At 37.0% G+C, this 25,000-nt stretch overlaps 1 protein-coding gene across 20 annotated transcripts in view; it reads right to left on the bottom strand.

Moving 5' to 3' along the window:
- vps50 (VPS50 subunit of EARP/GARPII complex) overlaps positions 1-25,000 on the bottom strand; it is a 307,794-nt gene that overhangs the window by 159,152 nt on the left and 123,642 nt on the right. For all 20 annotated transcript variants that reach the window (XR_012395216.1, XR_012395215.1, XR_012395217.1 and 17 more), the window contains exon 13: positions 19,093-19,228. Coding sequence is in view for 4 of the 20 variants with exons in the window: in XM_017352306.4 (XP_017207795.1) it covers positions 19,093-19,228 (136 nt within the window). In the remaining 16 variants the exon portion in view is untranslated. The remainder of the gene's footprint in view (positions 1-19,092; positions 19,229-25,000) is intronic.

Below are 25,000 nucleotides of genomic sequence, written 5' to 3'. Positions count from 1 at the left end.
ACAGGCGGACAAATCTAAAATTGTTTTTACTTAAACAAATATAAATATGCATATAATAAATATTAATGCATATAATAATAACATTATACAAAATCAAGTTGTCAAAAATAAACTGAGAAAAGTCCCCCGAGATGAAGAAGGCATGAAGGTAGTGGTTTTTTTAATATGTAAAGATATTTGTGTATTGCTGTACATTCTGTGTGTATTAAACCAGTGGTTCTTAAAGTGAGGGTTGGGACCCCCGGGGGGTGGGGGGTTGTTGGGCGGGGTCAGGGGGCGCGGGACAATGAGAGGGGGTCGCTTGGTGATTTCCAAAAATCAAATAAATTTGAATAAACTTTTATGATTACCATTGTTAATCCATAACCTACAAAAGATTTTAAAAATAGTTAATAAAAAATACAATATCCAAACAAAAAACCATCAGCATTTCGTTTGCAACCCCTAAGGTTTTTAACGACAGAGCAATAGCGTCAGTTGCACTAGATTTTACAGCACCAGCAAAACTTTCTGACACCTTTGCAGCACTCACGTACATTTAAAATAAATACAGGACACTGAACATGGAGGATGATCTTTAAGTGGCATCTCCAAAATTTAACCAAGAAAAAACTTGTGATGTAACTTAAATATTGTGCCCTCCATTCTCATTAGGTGAGCTTAATATTAAATTTAATTAAAAAAAATATGCTATTTGTTAGACTGTTGCAATTTTTTGTGTTGTCAATTTGCTTGTGTTTATGTAGGTCTATTGGTTTGTGTGAGTGTTGTGTTCAACATTTGTATGATTATAACTACTTCCGAAATAGTGGGGGTCGCATGTTATTGGCATTGTTATTTTGGGGGTCCCGAAAAGCTTGAGAACTACTGTATTAAACAATGTTTAAGCATTTTGGACCAGCCAACATTGTGCCTTAAAACACCTCCTTTTCAGACCGGAACAACCATGGAACGTATACAACAATGGCAGACTGTTTCCTAAAGCTACATCAGAAAAGTGTGAATTTACTAGACATTACAACCAAAAGCATAGACACATCTTTTACAACCAGCAAATTATGCATAAACAAGTGTGCCGAGTTGCCAACAGCAGGTTGTCACTTCCCTACAGCTACTGTTTACTAACAAGGTGACAGTGCCAAATAATGACCTACTGTTTTTTCTACTGTTTTTGACACGTTTATGCAGATACTGTATGTGCAAATGCTGACTGATGTGAAGAAATTGTCGTTCAAACATGAAATGCAAGGGAAAAACGTTGACATTTTTGGCTACATTGTTGTTTTGTAAACTGTGGAAGAAGAATTTTTGCTTTGCTTAGCTTTTCTTTACTCACACTTGCTCACTGTTACATTCCTGTGTTGTGTTATTGTTATTTTTTTCCGTTAGTCTCTTAATCTTTTTCTCTCTCTCTCCCGTTTCTACCCATACAGTGGCTCAGATTGGCTACCGCTGCCCAGCTGTTGGCCGTGTCGGCCCTGATGTCACGCCACTGTTTCCAATCCAGCCGCTGCCATTGTGATATAAAAGTGGTGACAGGACGCTATTTGCGAGGCCCTGAATTTTCTGTGTTGTGTGTCATCGAAATTGCAATCCGTTTTCAGTGTTCCAACTTGTTATTTGTCCGTTGTTATTTGTCTGTTCTCCATTTTGTCAACCATCAGTGTAATGTGCATCTGAGGTTGGAGAGTGGGACAGGTAAGAATGTCGTGCGACATAAATTGTGCACACGTAGCTTTGAATATCACTTTAGTTAGACACACTAGGTAAGCAGCGTGCTCTACCCACTGTACTTTTGTTTTTCTCATACATAGTAGAGTAGGTCAGGTAGTGCGTAATAGATATCTTTTCAATAACTGCTATATTTTTCTTTTGGATAGTTAGGGTAGAGGTTGGGTCAATAGCATAGATTGTTTTGTTTTATTTATTTTTATTGTTTGGATTCCGCCCGCGTCTCGTCTCTCAAACTCTCTCATCTATCTGTTCAAACATCTTGTGTCCATTTGTTATATGTAATTTTCAATATACTTCAATATATTGTAAATATTTATTGTTCTTTCCATATACATATTTTTGCACTTATTATGCCTATCTTTGTAAATAAACTCACTTTATTGCATTTAGTTAGTCTTGGTATTTTGTCCATCACTTGTTGATATAGGGTATATGCCGAGCTAGTGCAGTTCCCATGCTGATACACTTCCGGTGACCTGTTATTGTGAACTTTTTACCATTTTATACGGTTCCTTATACAGCATTGATGTTGTAATGTCATTAAAATACATTCAGTTAAATAAACTTTAGCATTTATTTAGTTGCTCAAGCGTAAAACGAGACAAAAAGCTGTTTACTCGCACGCGCCCGTCAGAATCGGCAGGCTAACGCAGAAGCTCCATTGAATATACTGGGGTAAAATAAATGCTCATATTATAAATATATGGTGGGGGAAATGTAATTTAATGCAGTGCTTCTTGTACAATCTGAGACCCACTTTAAATCGGATATCACTCAGCTAGTGGAGATCGCTGATTTTTTAAGAAAACAGACCTTAAACGCACCGGATTTTGCATTGGCATTCAATTCGCTGGAAGCGCTTAACCCAGGTTACTGGCTAATTAAAAGTCCTATTAGCATGCTTCGGCATATACCCCATTGTGTGTTTGCTTATGTGTTTCGTAAACAGAACATCAAATGGGGGCTCGTCCGGGATCTTACAGATTCCAAAAATTATTTTATAGTGAAAACTATAGACCTTTTTCTTACAACGCAAAATTACCCATTATGCTTTGCGTGTGTGTGTGTGTGTGTGTGCGTGTGTGTGTGCATTGAAGAGCCGCTGAGCTAACAGCTGAAAGGTTGAGAACACACACACACACGCGCACACTGTATTTCTGACGGCAGACACGTGAACTAGGAAAACGTTTTCTCGCGCTTGAATCACATCTGACAGATTAACGGCTTTAACACAAATTTGTGTGTCACAAAAACACTCCGTAATCAACTCAAAACGCTTTTGAAGTCCATTTCCAGAGCGCAAATTACCTGTTGTAAATGACGTAAACGGACGTTCTAAGCATTCTACTGAAAGACACTGGTCACTATGGCGCCCTCCATGCAGCTGCCAAGAAAAAGGTCTATAAATGCATCCACATACATATCTTGAGTGTTGGGTGGTGTTTGTGTAAGATGGCTGACACTGTTTGCAGGTATTACGGCATTTGACTTATAGGCTTTTATTCTCAAACCGAGTTGGGAACAAATTGACATGTGTAGAAAAGACGACTTAGTGGTTATTGCAAGCCATTTTGAAATTACTGTTGAAAAGGAGGCTTTAAAGAAAGAGTTAACACATTTGGTTGTGGCACGCTTGGTTGAGCTGAAGGTACTACAGGGGAGTGGTGAAGGCAGTGAGCGCGTACCATGCAATACTACGCATTCATACAATTTGAAAAATAAAAGTTCCAAAGAAGATATTAGCAGAGATGCCATAGTTACTTTGGCTTAGTCTCTGATTTATCAGGAGTTGCCACAATGGAATGAACCGCCAACTATTCCAGCATGTTTTACGCAGTGGATGCCCTTCCAGCAGCAACCCAGTACTGAGAAAACCTGAATTGTTAATGGCTAATGCTAATAGTGTGTTATTGTGTCACTCCTGACAGAGACTCATGTTCTCTGGTGACCCTGACAGCTCTAAAGCTCAGATTTATTCAGGAAGGATATAAAGGGTAAAGTGACATTGATTAGCCATAACCTTTCTTTCTGGTAAATCTCAAAGGATGCAGGTGCTCAACTGTAATTCACTATGAACAGCAGGAAATAAGGTTCTATTAAAAACATCATTAGATGTCAAGTTTCTTATTAAAAGCAACATTCAATTTAGGAGAATATGATGGGAAGAGACATAAAAGAGTGGTATGAAAAAACAAGAAGAAAGTCTTTGACCCAGTCTGACAGGACAGCCTGACACTGGAGGGCTAATTCTCTGAAAAGAATTAGAGATAATTCATTTCAACAGACTGACGAGGAAAAATAAGTCACAAGCGAATCATCATTAGCACCTCATTATCTCACTATGAAATAAACAAAACCATCTTGATCATGTCATGGACTATTGTTAAATAAACATCCCCTAATAGTCTACAATCAAAGCTATGGCGGATTTCAGGTCAGTTCTGCCCTCTTCAGTGATTCAGGAATAAATGTAAATGTTTGAGAGAACAAAAGTTGTTTGTTTACCTGCATTTCAGTTTGCTAAAATATAAGAGTATATATAATACAAGAGCACAATACTCATTAACAACAACAAATAGACACAATAATAAATGACTGAACTAAAAATCAATGATCCAGAGACAAATCCACATATTTTCCAGAATCTCAGAGTGAGTGGCTATAGTGGGTTCCTGCCAGAGGTGGAGAGTAACCAATTACATTTACAGTACATGTGTTACAGTACTGTAGTGTTTAAAATCTGTCATTTTACTTGAGTATGATGTGCCAATATGCCAGGATAACCTGTGCATATTTGTTACTTATAATTATATTATCTTAAGTTATTGGTCTTTAAATTTTAAAGTTGTTTAATCAAATAAGAATGACTAACGGGAGATATATATCCCCTCGTCCCTTTTGAGAAATAGCTACTCTTAACTTATGAGTAAATTTTTTTTGTAGATTTAGGGTGTCGCGGTGGCACAGTGGGTAGCACGATCGACTCACAGCAAAGAAGGTTGCTGGTTTGAGTCAGTTGGCATTTCTGTGTAGTGTTTGCATGTTCACCCCTTATTGGCGTGGGTTCCCCCACAGTCCAAAGACATGCGGTACAGGTGAATTGAATCTAAATTGGCCGCAGTGAATGTGTGTGAAAGAGTGTGTATGGGTGTGTCCCAGTGTTGGATTGCGACTGGAAGGGCATCAGCTGTGTATAACATTTGTTGGTTTATTCTGCTGTGGTGACCCCTGATTAAGGGACTAAGCCGAAAAGAAAATGAATGAATTAATGAATTAATTTATAGACAAGTAACTTAGAAATGAGTTATTAAAGCTATCATGTTTAGAAATGCGTTGAATTTTTTTTTCTCTCCGTTAAACAGAAATTGGGGAAAAAATATACGGGGGCTAATAACTAAACAAATAAATTAATAATAAAAAAAATGTATGTATATATATATATATATATATATATATATATATATATATATATATATATATATATATATATATATCATTTAAATATTTAGAGAAAAATCTTTAAATTAGTATGTATGCATTATGACCACACCCACTGAATGGATCACTGACTCAAATGATTCATTCAAAAAGAAAGATATATTCAGAAATGAATATATGAATTATGGAACAATTTTCTTTGATGAAAGAAAATAAAACTGACTCTAGTGTGGCTTAAAAGCACAGAATTGTAAAATATTAATACATTGTTTGTGGGATCAATGAATATCATGTTTTCAAACAAAGACATTCAGGCAAACAGCACTCATGATATTACATACCGTTGAAGTGAATTATTAGCCCTCCTGAATTATTAGCCTCCTTGTATATTTTTCCCCAATTTTTTGTTTAACCGAGAGAAGACTTTTTTCAACACATTTCTAAACATAATAGTTTTAATAACTCATTTCTAATAATTGATTTCTTTTGCCATGATGACAGTATAATACTTGACTAGAATTTTTTCAAGATACTAGTATTTAGCTTAAAGTGACATTCAAAGGCTTAATAGCTTTATTAGGCAAGTTACCCAGCAAGTATTTTTGTTTTTAAAAGATGTCTAATAGATGTCTAAAAATAGTCATCTTGGCTAAAACAAGGCTAAATTTGCCCTGTCAGTGAAAATCTAAAAAACGTCCAAGAATAGGCCAAAACTAGACTAGTCATCAAATAAACAGAAAAGAATGACTACAGATATAAAGTCTGTCTAATCTGTCTATTTGATGACTAGTCTAGTTTTGGGCTATTCTTCCCTAAATTTATCCAAACTTAGCCTTGTTTTAGCCAAGCTGTCTAGATGTCTATTAAACACAAAACTGTTTGCCAGGATTAAATAGGCAAGTCATTGTTTAATGATGGTTTATTCTGTGGATCATTGAAAAAAGTTGCTTAATAGGGCTAAAAATATTGACCTAAAAACTGCTTTTATTCTAGCCAAAATAAACAAATAAGACTTTCTCCACAAGAAAAAATATTATAAATTATACTATGAAAAATTCCTTGCTGTTTAACAGAATGTGGGAAATATTTGAAAAAGAAAAAAATCATAGAAGGGCTAATAATTTTGAACTGTATATATACTATTTGATTTTACACGCACGGATGCACGCACGCACGCACGCACACACACACAAAAGGATGTGATTTGTTTTCATAACTTGAAATACAGTATAAGGTCATCCTGACTGCATTCTAACAGGCTTCATCAAGCAGTTAAAAGTTTATCCATCAGATCACACATCATGAAAACCAGAGTTCCAAAGTAAATGAAGTCTTTTAACATCCCTGAAAACATGCATCAAACGACCAGACAAACCACTTTTCTTTTACAGCTCAAACACCCAAAGCAGCCCAGCGTTCCTGAGCCTGAAAGCAGCGATCTTGTGCTTAAGGAGGATCATCTGGAAGCCAAAATCATACGGTCAGTCTTTCTTAAACAGTCCAGTAAATCTGTTTCTGGTCTGCGACATAAGGGAGACATTAAATACTGGAAAAAAAAAAAAAAGTCAAAATTTTCACTTTGAATGTCCTCGTTCACACTTGACAGTCTGCTCATGAAGACGAATGGCTGAATTGTTCAGGAATAAAAGCGAAACATGATTTACCGCTCTTTCTCAAAAGTTCCCGATTGCTCCATTCCCGTTTCAACAGAGTCAAATCTATGAAGCAGGACCTTCAGCCATCGTTGGAACTTCGTACTCAAGCTCAGACGCTACAGGTCAAAAGTTTGGGATAGCTAGTTTTTAAAAGAGGGCTACTCTTTCCACTAAGTCCTTTTATTGGATTAAATGTACAGTAGAATTGCTAATTGTAATTTTACATCCATTTTACAAGGTAAAATAAAAGTCTATGATGTCCCTGGAGAGTGTGTGTGAAGTTTCAGCTCAAAATATCACACAAATAATGTTTTGTAACTCTTTGAAACTGTACCTTTTAGGTTTTGATACTAATTATGCCATTATGGTGTTTGTCACTTTAAATTCAAATGAGATTGTGCTCCCAGCCCTCTTTTCAAAAGGGGGTGGAGCTATAAATGCATAGGGCTGTTTCTCAATACAAAGTACGCAAAGTTGAGACATGCATCCTTGGAAGTTCAAACTTGCCAAGTTCAGACTTGGAAGAATGAACTCTCGAGGACACAAGTCAGGTACTTTTTCAAATGGGACGGCAGTGTAGTTTATAACGTCACTTACCTCACCATGGACTCATCGGTTTCACTGTACATTAACAATAAAATGATTTAATTATATAAAGCACGCCTGATAATTAATATTATACTAATATTATACATTTATATTTTTGATTTAGGAAAATGTAAAGATAAATCCATATAAATGTGAAGTAAAATGTGTTATTATACACAGACCTCTGTCTTTGATTAACAGATTTAATAAACTACAATGGACTTTATGCAAGTATAAAGTACAAGACGTCAACAATAAGAAATAACGATAACGTTAAGCTATTTGGTAAACAAAAACAAACCTTGTACAACAAGGTAACACAATTAAAGACAATTATAAAAGGTAACAAAATAACACTGACAAAATAATACACCTGAGAAAAAAATAATAGATTTATCAGATCAAAAACTGTCTGTTAGATATACACAAAAAGTATTAAATACTATGTTCTAACTATAATGGACAGATGCAATTCAGTGGTACATTCGTGATGGACTGGCCGATGTAAAGCTGCTCTCGGCGGGGGAGATGATGACGAAGCTCCTGCTGACAGGCTGGGAGTCGCAGTCAGCATAAGCTGAGGCACATCGCCAAAGACTCACTATCTTTATAAATAAACTGCAGATTCAAGTTTAAAACAACTACATTCTCCCCTGAAAACTCTTAAAACTTTGATTTGTAACACAGCAAAGAAGTATTTTTAAAACCATGCAGGTTTTCTCCTTCGCCATAACCTTTCGCTGGTTACGCTGCAATGCATTATGGGATACCTGTGCTTTGTAAGTTCACACAAGTCACCTCTCAAAGCATCCTTGGCAAAAAGAGCAGAGCAAGTACGCAGGCGGGAATTTTATCTGTACTTGGCAAGATGTGAACTTTGAATTGGAACAATACTTCGGCGACGGTTAATGACGTTTCATGAGGACACAAGAACGCAAGTACAGACAAGAACGCATATTGAGAAACAGCCTATGTGTCACAGAAGTGGTTGATTCAAAACTCTAACAGCCGACACCTGCTTCTCACTCAGGGCTGTTTATGCTAATGAGGATGAAATCATCATTAATGGGCGGGGCTTTTCCCCTCTGATGACATGTACAAAGGGAAAATGTCAATCAAAGTGTTTCTGTAGGCTGTTTTTATCAAGTGTGATTATAAGAAATTTAATTAATTCATTTTTACCATTAGAGGCTGGCTATATTCACACACTGTTGCCACACAAATGTGTTTACACCCCTTATAAAAGTGATTTTTGCACAATAGATCCCTTTTAAGGTAGTTTCAAATCATTTATTTACCCAAATCTAGTTGATATTCTGTCCTGCAATGAGCACTGTACTGAATGTAAAGTTATGCTTAACTTGTTCCTTGTGTCCGTAACATTGAATAATGCGCCAATCCCTGTGTGAAATTGACAATTACACCTGTTGTTGCGAGCCGCTGCCGACGGTTTTCATCTCGGTCCGTGTCGAGATGACTTCACTTTCCTCCTCTTATAGCTGCCAGAGCTATCAACAGGTAAATTGCCTCTACTGGCCTGTGACTTGCTTTGCAGTCTAATTTCAGAGGGTGTATAATCTCTGACAGCTATTTGTGGGGGAAAAAACTTAATCAATTAGAAAGTAATCTATTATAAGTAATCCTAATTTTAAAAAAGTAATGAGAAATAGAGCTTGATTTAGCAGGGTGTTTCTAATGGTTTAGATTGAAGGTGTCTGTGTCATTAGGCATACACTGGCCTTAAATCTGACATGCAGTACTGGTCAGAAGCTCACAACACAGGCTTACATTGACTACACCAGAGTGAATACAGAGGGTTAACCACAAGATAATAACCACCGGTAAGCCTCAAAAACAGGAAGAGTTCTAAAAAAGCCTTCACAGTGCTTGAACAACATTCTATGAACAGATGAGACCGAGATCAACTTGTACCAGAGGGATGGAATGAGAAGAGTATGGAGAAGGAAAGGAACTGCTCATGATCCTAAGCAGTGAAGCATGATGGTAGTAGTGTCATGAAATGGGCATGCATGGCTGCAAATAGAACTGGTTCTCTTGTATCTAGTGATGATGTGACTGCTGACAAAAGAAGTAGGTTGAATTCTAAAGTGGTTCAGGCAATATTTATTGCTCTAATTAAGCCAAATACTTCAGAATTCATTGAATAGTGCTTCACAATGCAGGTTGAAATGACCCAAAGCATACTGCAAAAGCAACCAAAACGTTTTTAAAGGGAAAGAAGTGGAATGTTATGCAATGGCCAAGTCAATCACCTGATCTGAATCCGATTGAGCATGCATTTCACTTGCTGAAGACAAAACTGAAGGGAAATGCTTCAAAGACAAGCAGGAACTGAAGAAAGTTGCTGTAGAGACCTGGCAGAGCATCATCAGGGATGAAACCCAGCATCTGGTGATGTCTATGCATTCTAGACTTCAGGCTGTAATTGACTGCAAAGGATTTGCAACCAAGTATTAAAAAGCGAAAGCTTGACTTATGATTTTTTCTGTCTAATTATTTTTGGACCCTTAACAAGCGGGAGGCATATATGCAAACAGTTGTATTTCCAACACCGTTCGCCTGATTTGGATGTATATACTCTCAAATTAAAGCTGGCAGTATGCAGTAATAGCACATGTTAGTTTCATTTCAAATCCATTGTGTTGTTGTATAGAGCCAAATAGAATTGTGTTGATGTCCACATTTTTAATTTTTAATTTAAAAAAATATAGCCGTTAATCTATTCTCAAAGTTGGGTTGGGAGCTGGGTCTGTTCTACGTAAGCTATGATGACTTTTCACTTTAATAATTTAGCGCGGATGTATACCTGGCCAAATTGCACTGTAGGTGGTGAGAACGAGTCTTCGAACCTGTGTGTATTCCTACTGTGAAATTACCACATCAAACGTGACAAGCTAACATGGATGCAGTTCAATATAGCACAGCCGCGTGTGTAGATCTTGTCAGAAAATATGGCGAAAAGTCCTAGATGACGGTAATAGTTTGATTGAGGTGTTTCAATAATGCCACTAATATAAGCATACTCCACATCTTAATTCCACTTCTGTTTAGTTCAGTTATGACTTTAGTCGGATTAAGGTAATCAAAATCCCTGTTTCGAGCTAATGTAGGCCTACAGTTCAAAATTCATGTTTAACTGAATAAAGTTAGTGAACAAAAGAACATCTTATTGAACATCATTTATTTTCATCACCAATTGTAGTAGAACAGTTTCTCAAGCAGTGTGTGATGCATTTTGGAAACAGGAAATGAGCCCCTGGTCTAATGCGCCACCTGGCTTGAGAAACCCATACTTAAAGATTTACTTTTAGCCATTATTTGGGTAGCACACATATTCTGAATGCCTTCGGCAGAATTTAAATGTGCTATTTTAATCTAGATTAATTCCAAGATTACAGTGAGATTAATCTAGATTAAAAAATTAATCTATGCTTACCTATACTATATATATATATATATATATATATATATATATATATATATATATATATATATATATATATATATATATATATATATATATATCTGCAATATCAGAACTCCTACAGCCTCTTTACCCTTTGTGTATTACTCTGCCCACATACAGCCAGCAAAAAGCAGACACTACAGATCTACAGTTTAAAAGATGCTTGCTCAACTGTTCAACTGTCAGCTTATGATTTGAATCCGGAAAAAAGTAGTTCCTCATACAAAAGGGTTTTTGAGACTCTCCATGTTCGATTTTGCTTTTATATACACAATTATGCCGTCAAACTGTTGTATAAACGCAATGTCACACTCGTAGCACTGCGATATGGCTGTATATCGGCACTAGTGGGGGCCTATATAGTTGGCGCCTCCCACCAGTGCCGATATACAGCCATATCGCACTGCTACTCGTGCGATATTGCTCATATATATATATATATATATATATATATATATATATATATATATATATATATATATATATATATATATATACACATATATATACATATATATATATATATATATATATATATATATATATATATATATATATATATATATATATATATATATATATATAATATTATTCAAAACTTATTTAAATCCAGGCATGAGGCAATAACACTGTCATTGATGCTGTCAATACAGGTCAACGTGTAATGGAAAATTCAGAACAATCTTTCAGGATTTCAGTTTACATACCAAGTGGGCATTTAATAAAAGTAGTGTGTCAGCAGCACAGACTGGCCTTCACCTTTCCACACGTTGTTCTTCACGTCAGTAATAAGGTGGCAGAAAGTGCTCTGCAGCGTGTCACTTTCCCTGTTGCCCCTGAATGATCATTTATCCTCATCTGGAGAGCTGCTTTTACTCATTAGGCATGACGGCTCTTGAGAATAAGCGCTTAGCGATTTTTGCATATTTTCAAGTTCAAGAACAATGACTTCTAAAGAGAACTGTAGGTGGCATTAATTACCGATGCAAAACATTGACAAGTTCAGTGTATCATCTGTCAGCTCATCCTAAAAAACACATTCATCTTTTCCATTCTCTGAAAGGGTAACAGCACCTCCTCAGATGAAGTTTATCGAAGGACAGGATGTACATCTATTCATCAATTAATCTACATGTACGTTCATCTACATCAATTCATTATCATCATCATCTTTCTTATGGACAGGTAAGAAGCATGACACAAACAACAATCCCCTGCTGAAAAATCCAGCTTAAACCAGCCTAGGCTGGTTGGCTGGTTTTAGCTGGTCAACCAGGCTGGTTTTAGAGGGGTTTTGGCCATTTCCAGGCTGGTTTCCAGCCATTTCCAGCCTGGTCTTAGCTGGTCAGGCTGGAAAATGAACAGCTAAATCCAGCTAAAACCAGCTTGACCAGCCTGGTTTAAGCTGGACATGGCTGGTTTTGGCTGGGCTCCCAGCCTGGCTAGGCTGGTCAAGCTGGTTTTAGCTGGTCATCTACCAGCCTGACCAGCTAAGACCAGGCTGGAAATGGCTGGAAACCAGCCTGGAAATGGCCAAAACCCCTCTAAAACCAGGCTGGTCAACCAGCTAAAACCAGCCAACCAGCCTAGGCTGGTTTAAGCTGGATTTTTCAGCAGGGTCAAGATCAATTTATTGGTAAAAAAAAACTGCCAAGCTCAAATGACTGCATCAAATATTTTATCAGTAAAGGCTCTGATGTACTCGTTATAAGATTTGATAGTATGAAACGAGAAATACAGCAATAAGTAGCAAGTGTTTTAGACCCTTTTGAGCAAAAATAACCAATTTTCGTAGATCCAGACCAGTAGGTGGCACTGTGCCAATATGGCGAATGTAACGAAAAGTCATGGTTGTCATAATAAGTTCCAAATTTATTCTTAATTCGATAAAATGTTGGAAGATATTGACTCATATCCACTTGAACCGATGTCTGGTAAATGTCTTATTGAGACAAATTTTAAATGACAAATATTTCTGAAATGTCCGTCATCGTTGAAAAAGGCAAAAGGGAGGCCAGAGAACAGGTATATCTGATGATGACCCATGAGGTGAAGTTGTACACGTTGATCTAGAACAATTACAATTCCAAGAACAACACAGTGACTGTAGAGACTGACAGGCAGGTTGACCGGGGTTTACAGTTAAAGTAATGCAGACCCAAAGTCAAGTAAAAAAAGCATATTAGTAATCCACAAGCCGGAGGGCGAAAATGAGTCCTGGAGCACCACGTAAACACTTATCAAAACAAATAATAAGCCAATGACAAGCGTCAACATAGACATCCTGCAGCCGCGTATACACAGCCAGGTTTAAAAACAGTGTTAGCCAACACACTAAACGAAAATGGTGCAAGTAGATGGGAAAGTTGCCCTTACTAAGATCACCAACACCAAAACCAGCATACGACCGACACTCCAAAAGAAAGTGTTTACTTACTTATCTAAGACAGAGAAGATAGCCAGCTTCGTAGTGGCAAGAGCTCGCGTTTTGACAGCTTGACTGAAAGGAGTTGTCCAGTCAAAATGTAAGAAAAACAATGTGTTAAAAGGTAATAAAACCAGAAAAAAAATAAAACAAAATAAAAATTTAGAAAGTAAAACAAGGTAATAATAAAATCCAGTCTGGGGAGCAGCGGCAGTCAAACACGCTAGCGTTCACTCAACCGAAAGGAGAATGACACAAGGAGCAAGGGCAAGACTTTCGTCAAATCTATTTGTGTGTATATCGAAAATGGCTGGGTTTAAAAAAAGCTTTTAATGACTTGTGGGAGCGTGTAAAGATTATCTGTGCCTATTATAGTAAAAATTGTATACATTTAATTTAATATCAACGTACAGTTTGACTGACAGCAGAGGATTTTGAGTGAAAGTTCTTTAAAATCAAGAAATCTAACATGACGATGACTGTTTTAAGTATTAACTGAAATGTGGCTAATTTGTACAGTATTCTACATATTACACTGTGGTGGCGATGGAGTTTGATTCCCTCCTTGACACACTTTGCCAAACCTTCCCCTCTCTCTGATCCCCATGCTTTCTAGTCAATACACCCTACTATGCTGTCTAATTAAAGGTGGAAAAAAAACTAAATTAATAATAATAAAGAAATTTGTTGACTTTAGTTTAAAAAAATTTGTTGACTTTAGATTAAATTCAAGATCAAACCAAAAGGGTTCTTCAGGGGTAGTGAATCTGTCAGTGCTCTTTGGTTAAGGGATTCATAAAGATCAACAACGAAATCAGAAGTCCAAGGCACTTCAAAAGTAAGTGAAAAAAAACGTTATTAACATGGCTATTCTATAGGGGAATTACCAACCTACGTCACACATGACGTCACACGGGTTACATCGCGCACACTGTTGCAATAGCAAACATGTCATGTTGTGCGGTTGGATGCCAAATTCGAAAATAGAAAACTTAAATTTTACCGTACACCACACCGCTTTTAATGCCAACCTCAGACGTCTTTGGCTAACAGCCATCATAAGAGCTGAATGGAGTGAGGACCTAATTAAAAATGCTTGACTCTACAGTTCCCATTTAATATCAGGAAAGCTCACGCTATGCTGAATCATACACATTACTTGTTTTTGATTACAACAGTGATTCAGCAAAAACAGTTAAATATGGTTAATTAAACTGCGGACACTGAATGCTTACAATAATATGTAAAAATGTATGCTCACATACCCTGCCATACAGCTGCAGTTCACTGTCAGAATGCAGTTGTTATGCTTGCTGATGATTACCTAGGCCTTGTACAGTTCCGTCTTCTTTCCTTGTGTTTGGCTGGCAGAACCTCGGTTTTTAGCTCTACATAGTTTTAAATCTGGTAATCATGGAACATTATTTCTTGCTCATGACAACATAGAACAAAATTGGAGGTATTCAAATTCTCTAAAGACTTGTAGGCCTTCTCTTCTCTCTTGTAAAATCACTTGGAGTTTCAATGAGATAGTATATTTTGGGCTGAATGGTTGGCCATTTCGTCTTATCCAATATTCATTAAGAGGGTGCTATCCCATGGGCAGGTCTTTAACTTGTTTAAAGCATATGGTACACTAAATTTATTTTACATCATTAAATAAAATTTTATGTTATGTATAAAAGCCATTTTGGCACAGTAGCTGAATAATTATGACTGTTAGAAGTAATTGCTTTTAGAGGGCAGATGTGGAGAGAAATGTGTGTTTTGCCAAGTTTATATTAATTATTTTGGCAAGCCGCATGATCCAAATTTCTTTCAAGAAATGTCAAGAAATATTAAAGCGAAAAATACTTTTAAGCAATAACCACTAACAATGAAAAAAAATATTTCTTGTTATTTACTTATTCTCAAGTCATCCAAGACATAAATGTCTATTTACTTCAGTAGAACATTAAATAAGATTTTTAGCTTAGCGATTCATAAATCACCTCAAAACTACCATAATTACCTTTTCTGTTTATTGCACAGACTGATTGTTTAATCATCAGGAGCCACTTGAATTAATATTATTTTACCCGTATATGTTTTTTGACTCTCAAAGTGCAGTAGTGGCTGACATTCATTTTCTGAATCACAAATGACCACAACTTTAGCTGAAAATATTATCTAATGTTCAGCTGAGCTCCTAAAATGGTTTAAAAGTGAGAAAATAAATTATTAATTCATGGTGTACTATCCCTTTAAGTACAAACTACTGCTAAACCGTAATACAGTACAAAGCTGAGGTGGAAAATAAAGGATATTACTTTCCCTCATTTAACACTCATAAAAAATAAGCACAAAAATCATCATTACCAACAGCAACAACATCCATTCAGTCGGTAACGTTTCATTTGCTTACCTCCATAACGTTATTAAGGTAAATCATGAAACACCTAAATACTACCATAATTACCTTTCATTTGAATATTACCTAAAAAATGAAAATATTCAGTTGCTTGCACAGACTGATTGTTTAAAGCCTCAGTGTATCATCAGGAGCCACTTGTATTCATGTAGTTTTTCTTGTATGGGTAATTCTTAAACTACAGGCACTTTTATGTCCTTTGATCATATATCCAAAAATATTTATAATTTTGTTCAAACTCCTCTTTTTTTGTCAAACTAACAATAACACCTACTTTTAAAAAAATTACTACCTCTCTATTATATTTTTTCACATTATTCAACCTCCTTTTAAGTGTCAAACTCACTGTTTTCACCTTGTCGCACACCCAGAGTTTTAAACTTCAACAATAAAAACAACATTTTTAAATATTATTTATCTGGTATCTATTACTGTATCTTAATTAAGCACTAGTGAAATCATTTAAATATTTTATAGTTATTAATGTGAGACTATTATCAATATTATTTTTTATACAAAATGTAGCTATTATCAGTGTCATTTTCACCACAACACTGTAATATGGCTTTAAAAAGTTTGTGTGAAAGATTATTTAGGTGGTTTCTATGAAAATGAATAGTCCCATCTGAGAACATGTTCAAGATGGAGGGAATTAAAATTTTAACAACAACACTTGAAGAAAAATCAAGGTAAATATCGCTTGATAAGGTCATGTTTTTTATTCTAAGTCATTTCCAAACATGTTGCACCTTCAAAGATGTTTTTAAAAGCCAAATAAAATAAGGTAAATAAGTGTAATTTGTATACATGAAATGCTAGTATCAATTCAAACCTAATCGATGAAGCCATCTTAAATTTTCAATAATAAACTGTTGAAATGTCATTTAAACCACTGTAATTTCCATCACCACACACATTTTTAAAAAAATATTTAAAATGTTTTCATCACACATTAAAAGTGTATTTACAATGTAAGTTCACCGTCTTTAATATACAAATTCAGTTTATTTATTTTTTAATAAGCTCTTGACCAAATTAATATTACATTTTAAAGTGTGACAATTGTACAATTCAGCATACAACTAATTTATTTCTTTGACAAATGTATAATTATTATATATATTGTGTAAAGATTGGCTAAACTAGGTGCAAAAATTATCTTAGACAATGTTTGACTGCCAAAATGTATTTCATTTTAAAAAAAGCTGTATATTTAGATGGGGTGGAATTGACATTTGTTCAGTTCACAATGGAAAAAAATGTTCATCTTCTTATCTAAGTTTGTCCTCCTACAGATGTTAAAACTAGACAAATTGTTTAAACTTATGAGGCTATGTTGCGTTAAGTTTGTTTTAATACTCAACTTCACAAGGCTAAAAGTGCAGCAGTTGAAGAATGGCCAGTATATGTTTTTCTGACTCGCAAAGTGCAGGAGTTGCTGACGTGCATTTTATGAATCACCAATGACCACAAATATTAGCTAAAAATGTTCTTGAATGTTCAGCTGAGCTTCTAAAATGGTTTGAGAGTGAGTAAATTAATTGTTAATTTATGGCGCACTATCCATTTAAGTACAAACAACTGCTAAATTGTAATATAGTACAAACCTGAGGTGGAAAATAAATGATCTTCATTTAATATTAATAGAAAATAACCACAAAAATCATCATTACCAACCCCAACAACATCCATTCAGTCTGTAGTGTTTCTTATGCCCTCCCTCCATAGTGGTTATTAAGGTACTTTAGAAAGGTTCAATGAATTTCCAATGAAAGACCGAACCAAGAACAAGCAGCAATCTATTCCAGCACTGCTCAGTGACCTCAGAAATCGAAGCGGAGGCGAGACAGAAAGGCAAACGTTACAAAGTACACTGCATCGGCTAACAGCACAGCGGCCCTTTCAATTACCTGCTCAGTCTCCTTGACCACTGCTGTGTCGATTACTGCATTTCCTCTGAATACACAAGGCAGACTCACACTAATGAAATGCTTACAAATCTCTCCATCATGCCCGGTGAATCTCTAGCTCATTCGGCTCAAACGAATTTACAGTTACGCATATAAACGAGACATAATATAGAACGACCTCCAGGAACACAAGAGGAGTCGCGTCAGCAGAAAGATCAACTATTAGCTATTAAGACTAAAAAAGAGTAGCAAGTGCACTTGACATGCAACTGTGTGATTCTGCCTGGGGACATTTACAGGTCAGACACTGTGTACTGTTTTTTTTTTTGCTTTACTTCTGTTTAAAAGAGCAAAAAAAGAAGAAGAAATAAAAAAAAAATATTTGTATCCTTAATATCTTTGTTTCTTATTATAAAATACTAAATAATATAAAACCACAGATAATGTTAATAAAAACATGGCTGTTATGGCTAGCTAAAAATAATATATATTAAATATATTTTAAAATAAATAAAATTATAATATAGAATTATATATCAAAAAATATTTTTATATACATATATATATATATATATATATATATATATATATATATATATATATATATATATATATATATATATATATATTGTATATCACAAAGGCCTATTGGATATTGGAACTCGCATGGACCCAAGATTCTCACAGAAATCAGTCAAGTTTGGTGAAGGAAAAGTCATGGTTTGGGGTTACATTCAGCATGGGGGCGTGCAAGAGATCTGGAGAGTGGTGCTGGCCATTACATTACAAACCACAGGAGAGGCAAATTCTTCAGCAGGATAGCACTCCTACTCATGCTTCAGCCTCTACATTAAAGGTCCTGAAAGCAAAGAAAGTCAAGGTGCTCCAGGATTGGAAAGCAAAGTCACCAGACATGAACATTATTGAGCATGTCTGGGGTAAGATGGAGGAGGAGACATTGAAGATGAATCTAAAGAATCTTGATGAACTCTGGAAGTCCTGCATGAACGCTTTCTTTGCCATTCCAGATGACTGTATTTTGAGTCATTGCAGAGTTGTATGGATACAGTCGTCCAAGCTCATGGGAGTCATACACAATATTCATTCTGTTTCCACTGCAGCATGACTTTATATTCTATACTGTACATTATTTCTGTTAAATGACAAAACTTTTGTCTAAGCAAAGTCAGACTTTATTGTTCTAATTATATAATCAAATATCAAGGTATGATCATGTTTTATTTTGGTAAGATAAGGGTAATCTAGAGGCATTTGCCTTTCATATAAGCCACTTCTGAAACCAAATGGTCAACTAGAAGTTATTATTTGTTGTTCCTAAAACTTGGATAGGTGACAAGACTTTTGTCAGGTAATGTATACCAGTCTGGAAATATAATAAAATGTTAGGTCAACTGTCCCTTTAAGGCGCAGTTTTATTTGCTCACCTGCTGCAGGACTAGCCTCTTCTTCTTTGTAGTGCTCATCGTGCCACTGCATGGTCAGATAGTAACTGAGCATCACCTCCCACAAGGCCTTGCAGAGGTCAGTCAGGCAGGGGATGTAGCTGTCCGTGGTGATGTGCTGGAGACAGAGAGACAAAGGCAAACAGCTTCAGTTTCACCTTCTCAATTGCTACAATCTCCTACAGTTTCACAGTGTAACAAACAAACAAACAAACTTCAATTCGAAAGCTGCATGTCAACAAAGAGAGAGGGGAAAATATGAGATAGTAACCAAAGACAGGGATCTGGCAATTACACACAAGTAGCAGTACGATATTGCTGTATATCGGCACTGGTGGGAGGCGTGCGTTGGCTCGAGCAGTAAGCCGAATGACGATATGCAGCCACATTGCACTGTCTGATATTGCGTTTATACAACAGTTCAACTGCGTAATTGTGTATATATATATGTATGTATATATATATATATATATATATATATATATATATATATATATATATATATATATATATATATATATATAAAATCAAACACGGAGAGTCTCAAAACCTTTTTGTATGTGGAACTACTTTCTTCTGCCATTCATTCACATGTGGAGCTGATGGTCAGAACAGCAGAGGCCGTTACTAATTTACAAAAATCACTTTAGAGTTAGCATTTAAATGATTATCTTTCTAAATATTTAAAGTGATGACAAAACAGTTGATTTTGCTCACATTTTAAGATTATAAGTCTGAACAGCATGAAATGCTATCAGTCTACAGAGATTTCCCAATATTTCTCTGTTGCAATCAGGATATTAAAATAAGTAACCCTGAAAAAGCCAAAGCAAAGCAGACACTAACAAATTACTATGGTATAAATAAAGCACTACAAAATACAACAGAGAGATCGACTTGTCACTTATCTGTGCTATAATGATTTGATCAGCTGTAGTCTGAAAATTACGCTGGTAAAAGGGTTTATTCTCCCCAGGACGTCGTTTTAGAGTTCCTATTTGCAGGACAAATACAACCATACATTATTTTATAATGGTGGCCATTAGGTCATTAGGGAGAAGGATGCACCTACATAATGATGTATGGTATGTTGTGTGGTAATATTTTATTACTGTATACATGAACTTCGCCTGTGTTATGGCACCTTGCTGCAAATTTACTTTCCCTAAACGGGACTAGACTAGACTAGACAAGAACTCTTTGAAGGTTGGTTTAATAGTAAGAGAAGCCGCACAGAGTATGCTGATAGTAAATCACAATAATTTGTCAAACAGCTTCACAAAAGGGCAAGTATAAGTAGGTGTGCGCCAGCGCTGATTGTGAGAGGAAACAGCTGAGACAGAGAACAGACAGGATAGAGGAGCCCAGATCAAACCTGGTCCATGACAGTTTTAATGCATTTTTCTAGACCAGAGTAAGACTCGTGCTTTGTGTCACGACTGAAAACAAAAATGAGTGAAGGCAAAACTAAACAAGTTGAATATTACTTTTACATGACTGTGACTGAAAACTACATTGGATCAACGTGTTGCATCCGTTCTCAGTCGCTTGCTGTTTGTAAATTCATACTGCACTTCCTAACGTAAAACTATGTACACTCAATTTCTGATTAATAATAGCCTATGCATAGCCGAGAACTTCCTATATTAAAAGTTTTAAAATTGCTATTGAAAACAGAAGTGTAATATCATCAACAGTGGACATTTTGGTAGTATTTCACAACATGAGCATGACTGAAGTTGAATTTTTTTATTACCTGTGTCAATTTGAGGGTTAAGTTCTGAGGAATGCAGGGAACTAATGCGCGCAGCAATGTCACTGACAGAGAAAGCGGGTGAGCACGAAAGTAGAGAGAGTGAGTGTACGCGACCGGGCTTCAGTCTTATCTCAGCAGTGTGCCACTGAAGGCTGATCTCACTTCTTCGTGGAGTTTTGACACAAAAATACACACCCGCCATTGATAATAATACACATGGTATATGTGTAATATAATAATATTTGCAATACAATGTTGTAAACATTCATTCATTCATTCATTTTCCTTCGGCTTAGACCCTATTTATCATGGGTCACCACAGCGGAATGAACCCCCAACTATTCCAGCATATGTTTTACGCAGTGGATACCCTTCTAGCTGCAACCCAATTCTGGGAAACACCCATACACACACATTCACACTCATACACTACAGCCAATTTAGTTCATCCAATTCATCTATAGCACATGTCTTTTAACTGGAGAAAACCGGAGCACCCAAAGGAAACCAATGCCAACACGGAGAGAACAAGCAAACTCACACAGATATGCCAACTGAACCCGCTTGAGACTTAAACCAGCGACCTTCTTTATGTGATGTGACAGTGGTAACCACTGAGCCACCGTGCTGCCTATACCATAAACCAGGGGTCTCAAACTCGCGGCCCGTGGGCCATTTGCGGCCCTCAGTGCAATATTTTGTGGCCCGCGCCGACCGCTGTACTCTGACAGAATCAGCGGAGCGGGGAGCGCGCGCTTGTAACTCAATGCGCGTTGTCGCGCGCGTTCTGATTAGCTGTGTTGTCGCGCGTACTCAAGAGCGGTGTTATCGCGCGCCTACTGAAGGGCGGGACCGAGGGTGTGTCGCGTCGCGGGGGCACTTTTGATCATTTTGGAAGGGCGCTTTCTATGCAAGACTAAAAAGGGCATGTGCTCTGCACAGGTTGAGCCCTATGTGTGCACGTGCCTGCCCTGCATCTTATATATATTGATATTATAGGTAGATACAGACTGGTACAGACTGATGTGACTGGAGTGGGGTGGGGGTGTTTTATTTATACATATATACGCCTTTTTTTTTAGGTGAGGGAATAGAAGTTTTGAGTGAGTTCCCCCACTTTTTTCCCTAGGACTTCAATAAGTCAAAGTACAGGTCTAGACTTAATGATGATCATCTTCAAGCCATACTGAGGGTCTCAACTGCTTCCGCTCTAAAGCCAAATGTGGTTCAGATTTGTGAGAAGAAGCGCTGTCAAGTCTCTGGCAGCAAGAAGTAGGCAAAAGATGCCACGTTCAGAAGAACTGTTCATAATCTTCACTCAATGTTCTATTAATGTTCAGGACACTTCATGTTCAGAAGAAATAATTAAAACTGTTAATAATGACATTTGAGGACTTTTTTTGTGAAATCCCTTATGCGGCCCAGCCTCACCCAGACTTTGCCTCCTGCGGCCCCCAGGTAAATTGAGTTTGAGACCCCTGCCATAAACACTGCTTAATAACAGTATTGAAGTTGTGTTTTCCTAGAGACTTTGATGAATATAAAGTTTGAAAGATGTTTTAGAAACTAAACGCCTACTCCCAACAGCAAAACTTACAAATAAGCCTCACAGCGACCGTTGTTCTGTAATCTGAAGACTGCACCACATAAATTACAACTTAAGCTCCAAACACCGTAAACTTTCCCCCAGCTGGAGAGCGTGTTGCTATGTGCAGTTCCCTGGCCTTCAGAAACAGCCGATCGTAATTTACCAAACTCCAGCGTTTCCAAGCTTGGTTAAGAAGAAAGAGCTCCAGCGTCTGACAGCGCTGATGAATATGTGTATGGATGAGTCTGCAATGCTCCTCTTCTAGACACAGCAAAGTTCATGTCAGCTTTCCCCTGACCGCAAATCACACCAACCAAACGTACGCATGTCAGCTCCTCTGAGAACGGCAGTGTCACCCAAGTCAGAGATCATTGGAAGTGTATTTACTTGCGTACACTGAGCTTGTTTTGTAGTCTCTATGGTATTATTCCTAATTATAGCGTTCCAAGAAATGCCGGAGATTGTGTGAGGTTTTGAAGGATTGATTGTTTGGTAAATATTCATTAAAGGTCTACAATCATTATCTCTGGTGTGGTCATTTCTACCGCAGAGTCAGATTTACGGTTGTCTTCCAAATGTCTTCAGCGTGGTTTACAGGGAAAAATTACGTCCGGGATGACATAATTTCCCACTAAAGCTTGGCGATTTTTAATAATCCTAACGTTCTGTTCACAGGAAACTAGACTGATACACACACACTAAATGACAGGACAACAACAGGAATATTTGCACAACTGCTATTTTTACACTGCTCTGTACAACATGTTCACCTCAATGGCAAATGTTTACCTGTACAGTATTTGTATTTGAGTCCAAAGTAGTAAAGAACGAAAGGGTAGTAACGAAATACATTTACTTTGTTACATTTACTTGAGTAAAACTGTTGGGTAACGTGTACTTTTTGAGTACATTTAAAGACGTGTACTTTTACCCAAGTAAATTATTAGAGAAAAATCATTACTCTTACTTCGCTACATTTGGCGGCGTTACTCCATTACTGTCAAATGATAATAAATATGATTCATTTGTCTTATTTGCAAATATCGCAAGGTGCTGCATTGTAGAGTTTGTGTCGCGAAAGTTGCGTCTCCTGCTTTTGGTTAGATTGCGCGCTCCTATGTTGGAATGATGACTGAAGATGAGGAAGACGTGTGAGTTTATACTGGGGTCACGCCATGGCCTAGTGCTGTTCTGAGAAGGACGGTCACACTGTCTGTGCAGTGAGTTTATCGGACCAGGGGCCTCATGTATCAATGCTGCGTACGCACAAAAACTTTGTGTACGGCAGATTTCACGCTCAGAATTGCTCACGTTTGGATTTACTAACAATGAACTGAACGTGGGAATGTGCGCAGGTTCACGGCAGCTTTCTGGCAGGCGTACGCACATTTTTTGTGCGTGTCTGTTTTATTTCCATTGGCGACTCCTAGAGGCAGTTGTGTTAAATTCCTCTCTACAAAGTGTCTGAGCCTTGCAATGGCAGCTGTATGAGACAGGTTCATCTAGTAGGTATATAAGGTTTCCATACCATACAGTTGACCAGCCAAAAATTAAAGCACAATTTGCAGCGGTCGCCTGTTTTCCCAATGTAATCTGAGCTATCTACTGCACGCACATTGCTATAAAGACACTATCTGAAGATGAATTTGCATACGTGAATCAGAAACATTTCCATTCAATAAATGTGCAAATAAAATATGATGCAGAAACTTATTAATGATTCCTACTTGTCTTTCTCGTGATAAATAGTGGGCAAAATCTGATATGTAGCGGGAAATAAAGAAGAAAGAGTTCATCAGACGCTGGATTCGAGCCGAGTTTATGCTCGAACGTGTCAATACATGATCACGTGCATCTTACGAGGTTCGCCACTGAGACTGCTAAGGGTACTGTAACATTTTACAGATATAAACCACACTATTTCTATTTTTAATGCACTCAGTGCGATGTTCAGACCCAACTGTGTTAACCGCATCAGCTAAACTCTCCCACTCTATTTTTTTTCTTTTGTTGTTAATTCCGGAGAACAAACTTGCAAATAACACTGCTTTTCTCCAGTCTACCTCCGAAAGCAGCACCTCCATTTCACATTCTGTTCAAAGTTTCTCTTTTTGCTTGATTTTGCCATTGCTTTTTCATTGGGTTTTCCATTAGCATAGTCATTAGCATATTCATACGGGGGAGGAGGCAGGGAGGGGTTTTGTGCTCGTGCATGTTGCGCTCAGTTTCACGTTCATTCAGATGTACAAAAGAATATGCGTGAGATTCGGCGTCCGCAGTGTTTCATACATCTGAAATTTTTTCTGCGTACGCACATTTACAGCTTTGTGCGTACGCAATGTTTTAGTAAGATTTCCACGCAAGTCTTCTTACATGAGGCCCCAGGTCCTGTCTATGTTTCCACTCCAAGAATAGTTTGATAATGCAATGCATACTGCACATCGCAACAAATACATGAGTTACAGATCCAACCTGAAAAAAACAGTGGTAAGTGTCAACATTGTCCCAATTTGAAACTCATTGAACTTTTGGATGACTAAAGAAAC

This window comes from Danio rerio, chromosome 19, assembly GCF_049306965.1.
Source record: "Danio rerio strain Tuebingen ecotype United States chromosome 19, GRCz12tu, whole genome shotgun sequence".
NCBI classification, from domain to species: Eukaryota; Metazoa; Chordata; class Actinopteri; order Cypriniformes; family Danionidae; genus Danio; species Danio rerio.
The sequence above is the reverse complement of the archived record's forward strand: the minus strand, read 5'-3'. Positions and strand labels throughout refer to the sequence as shown.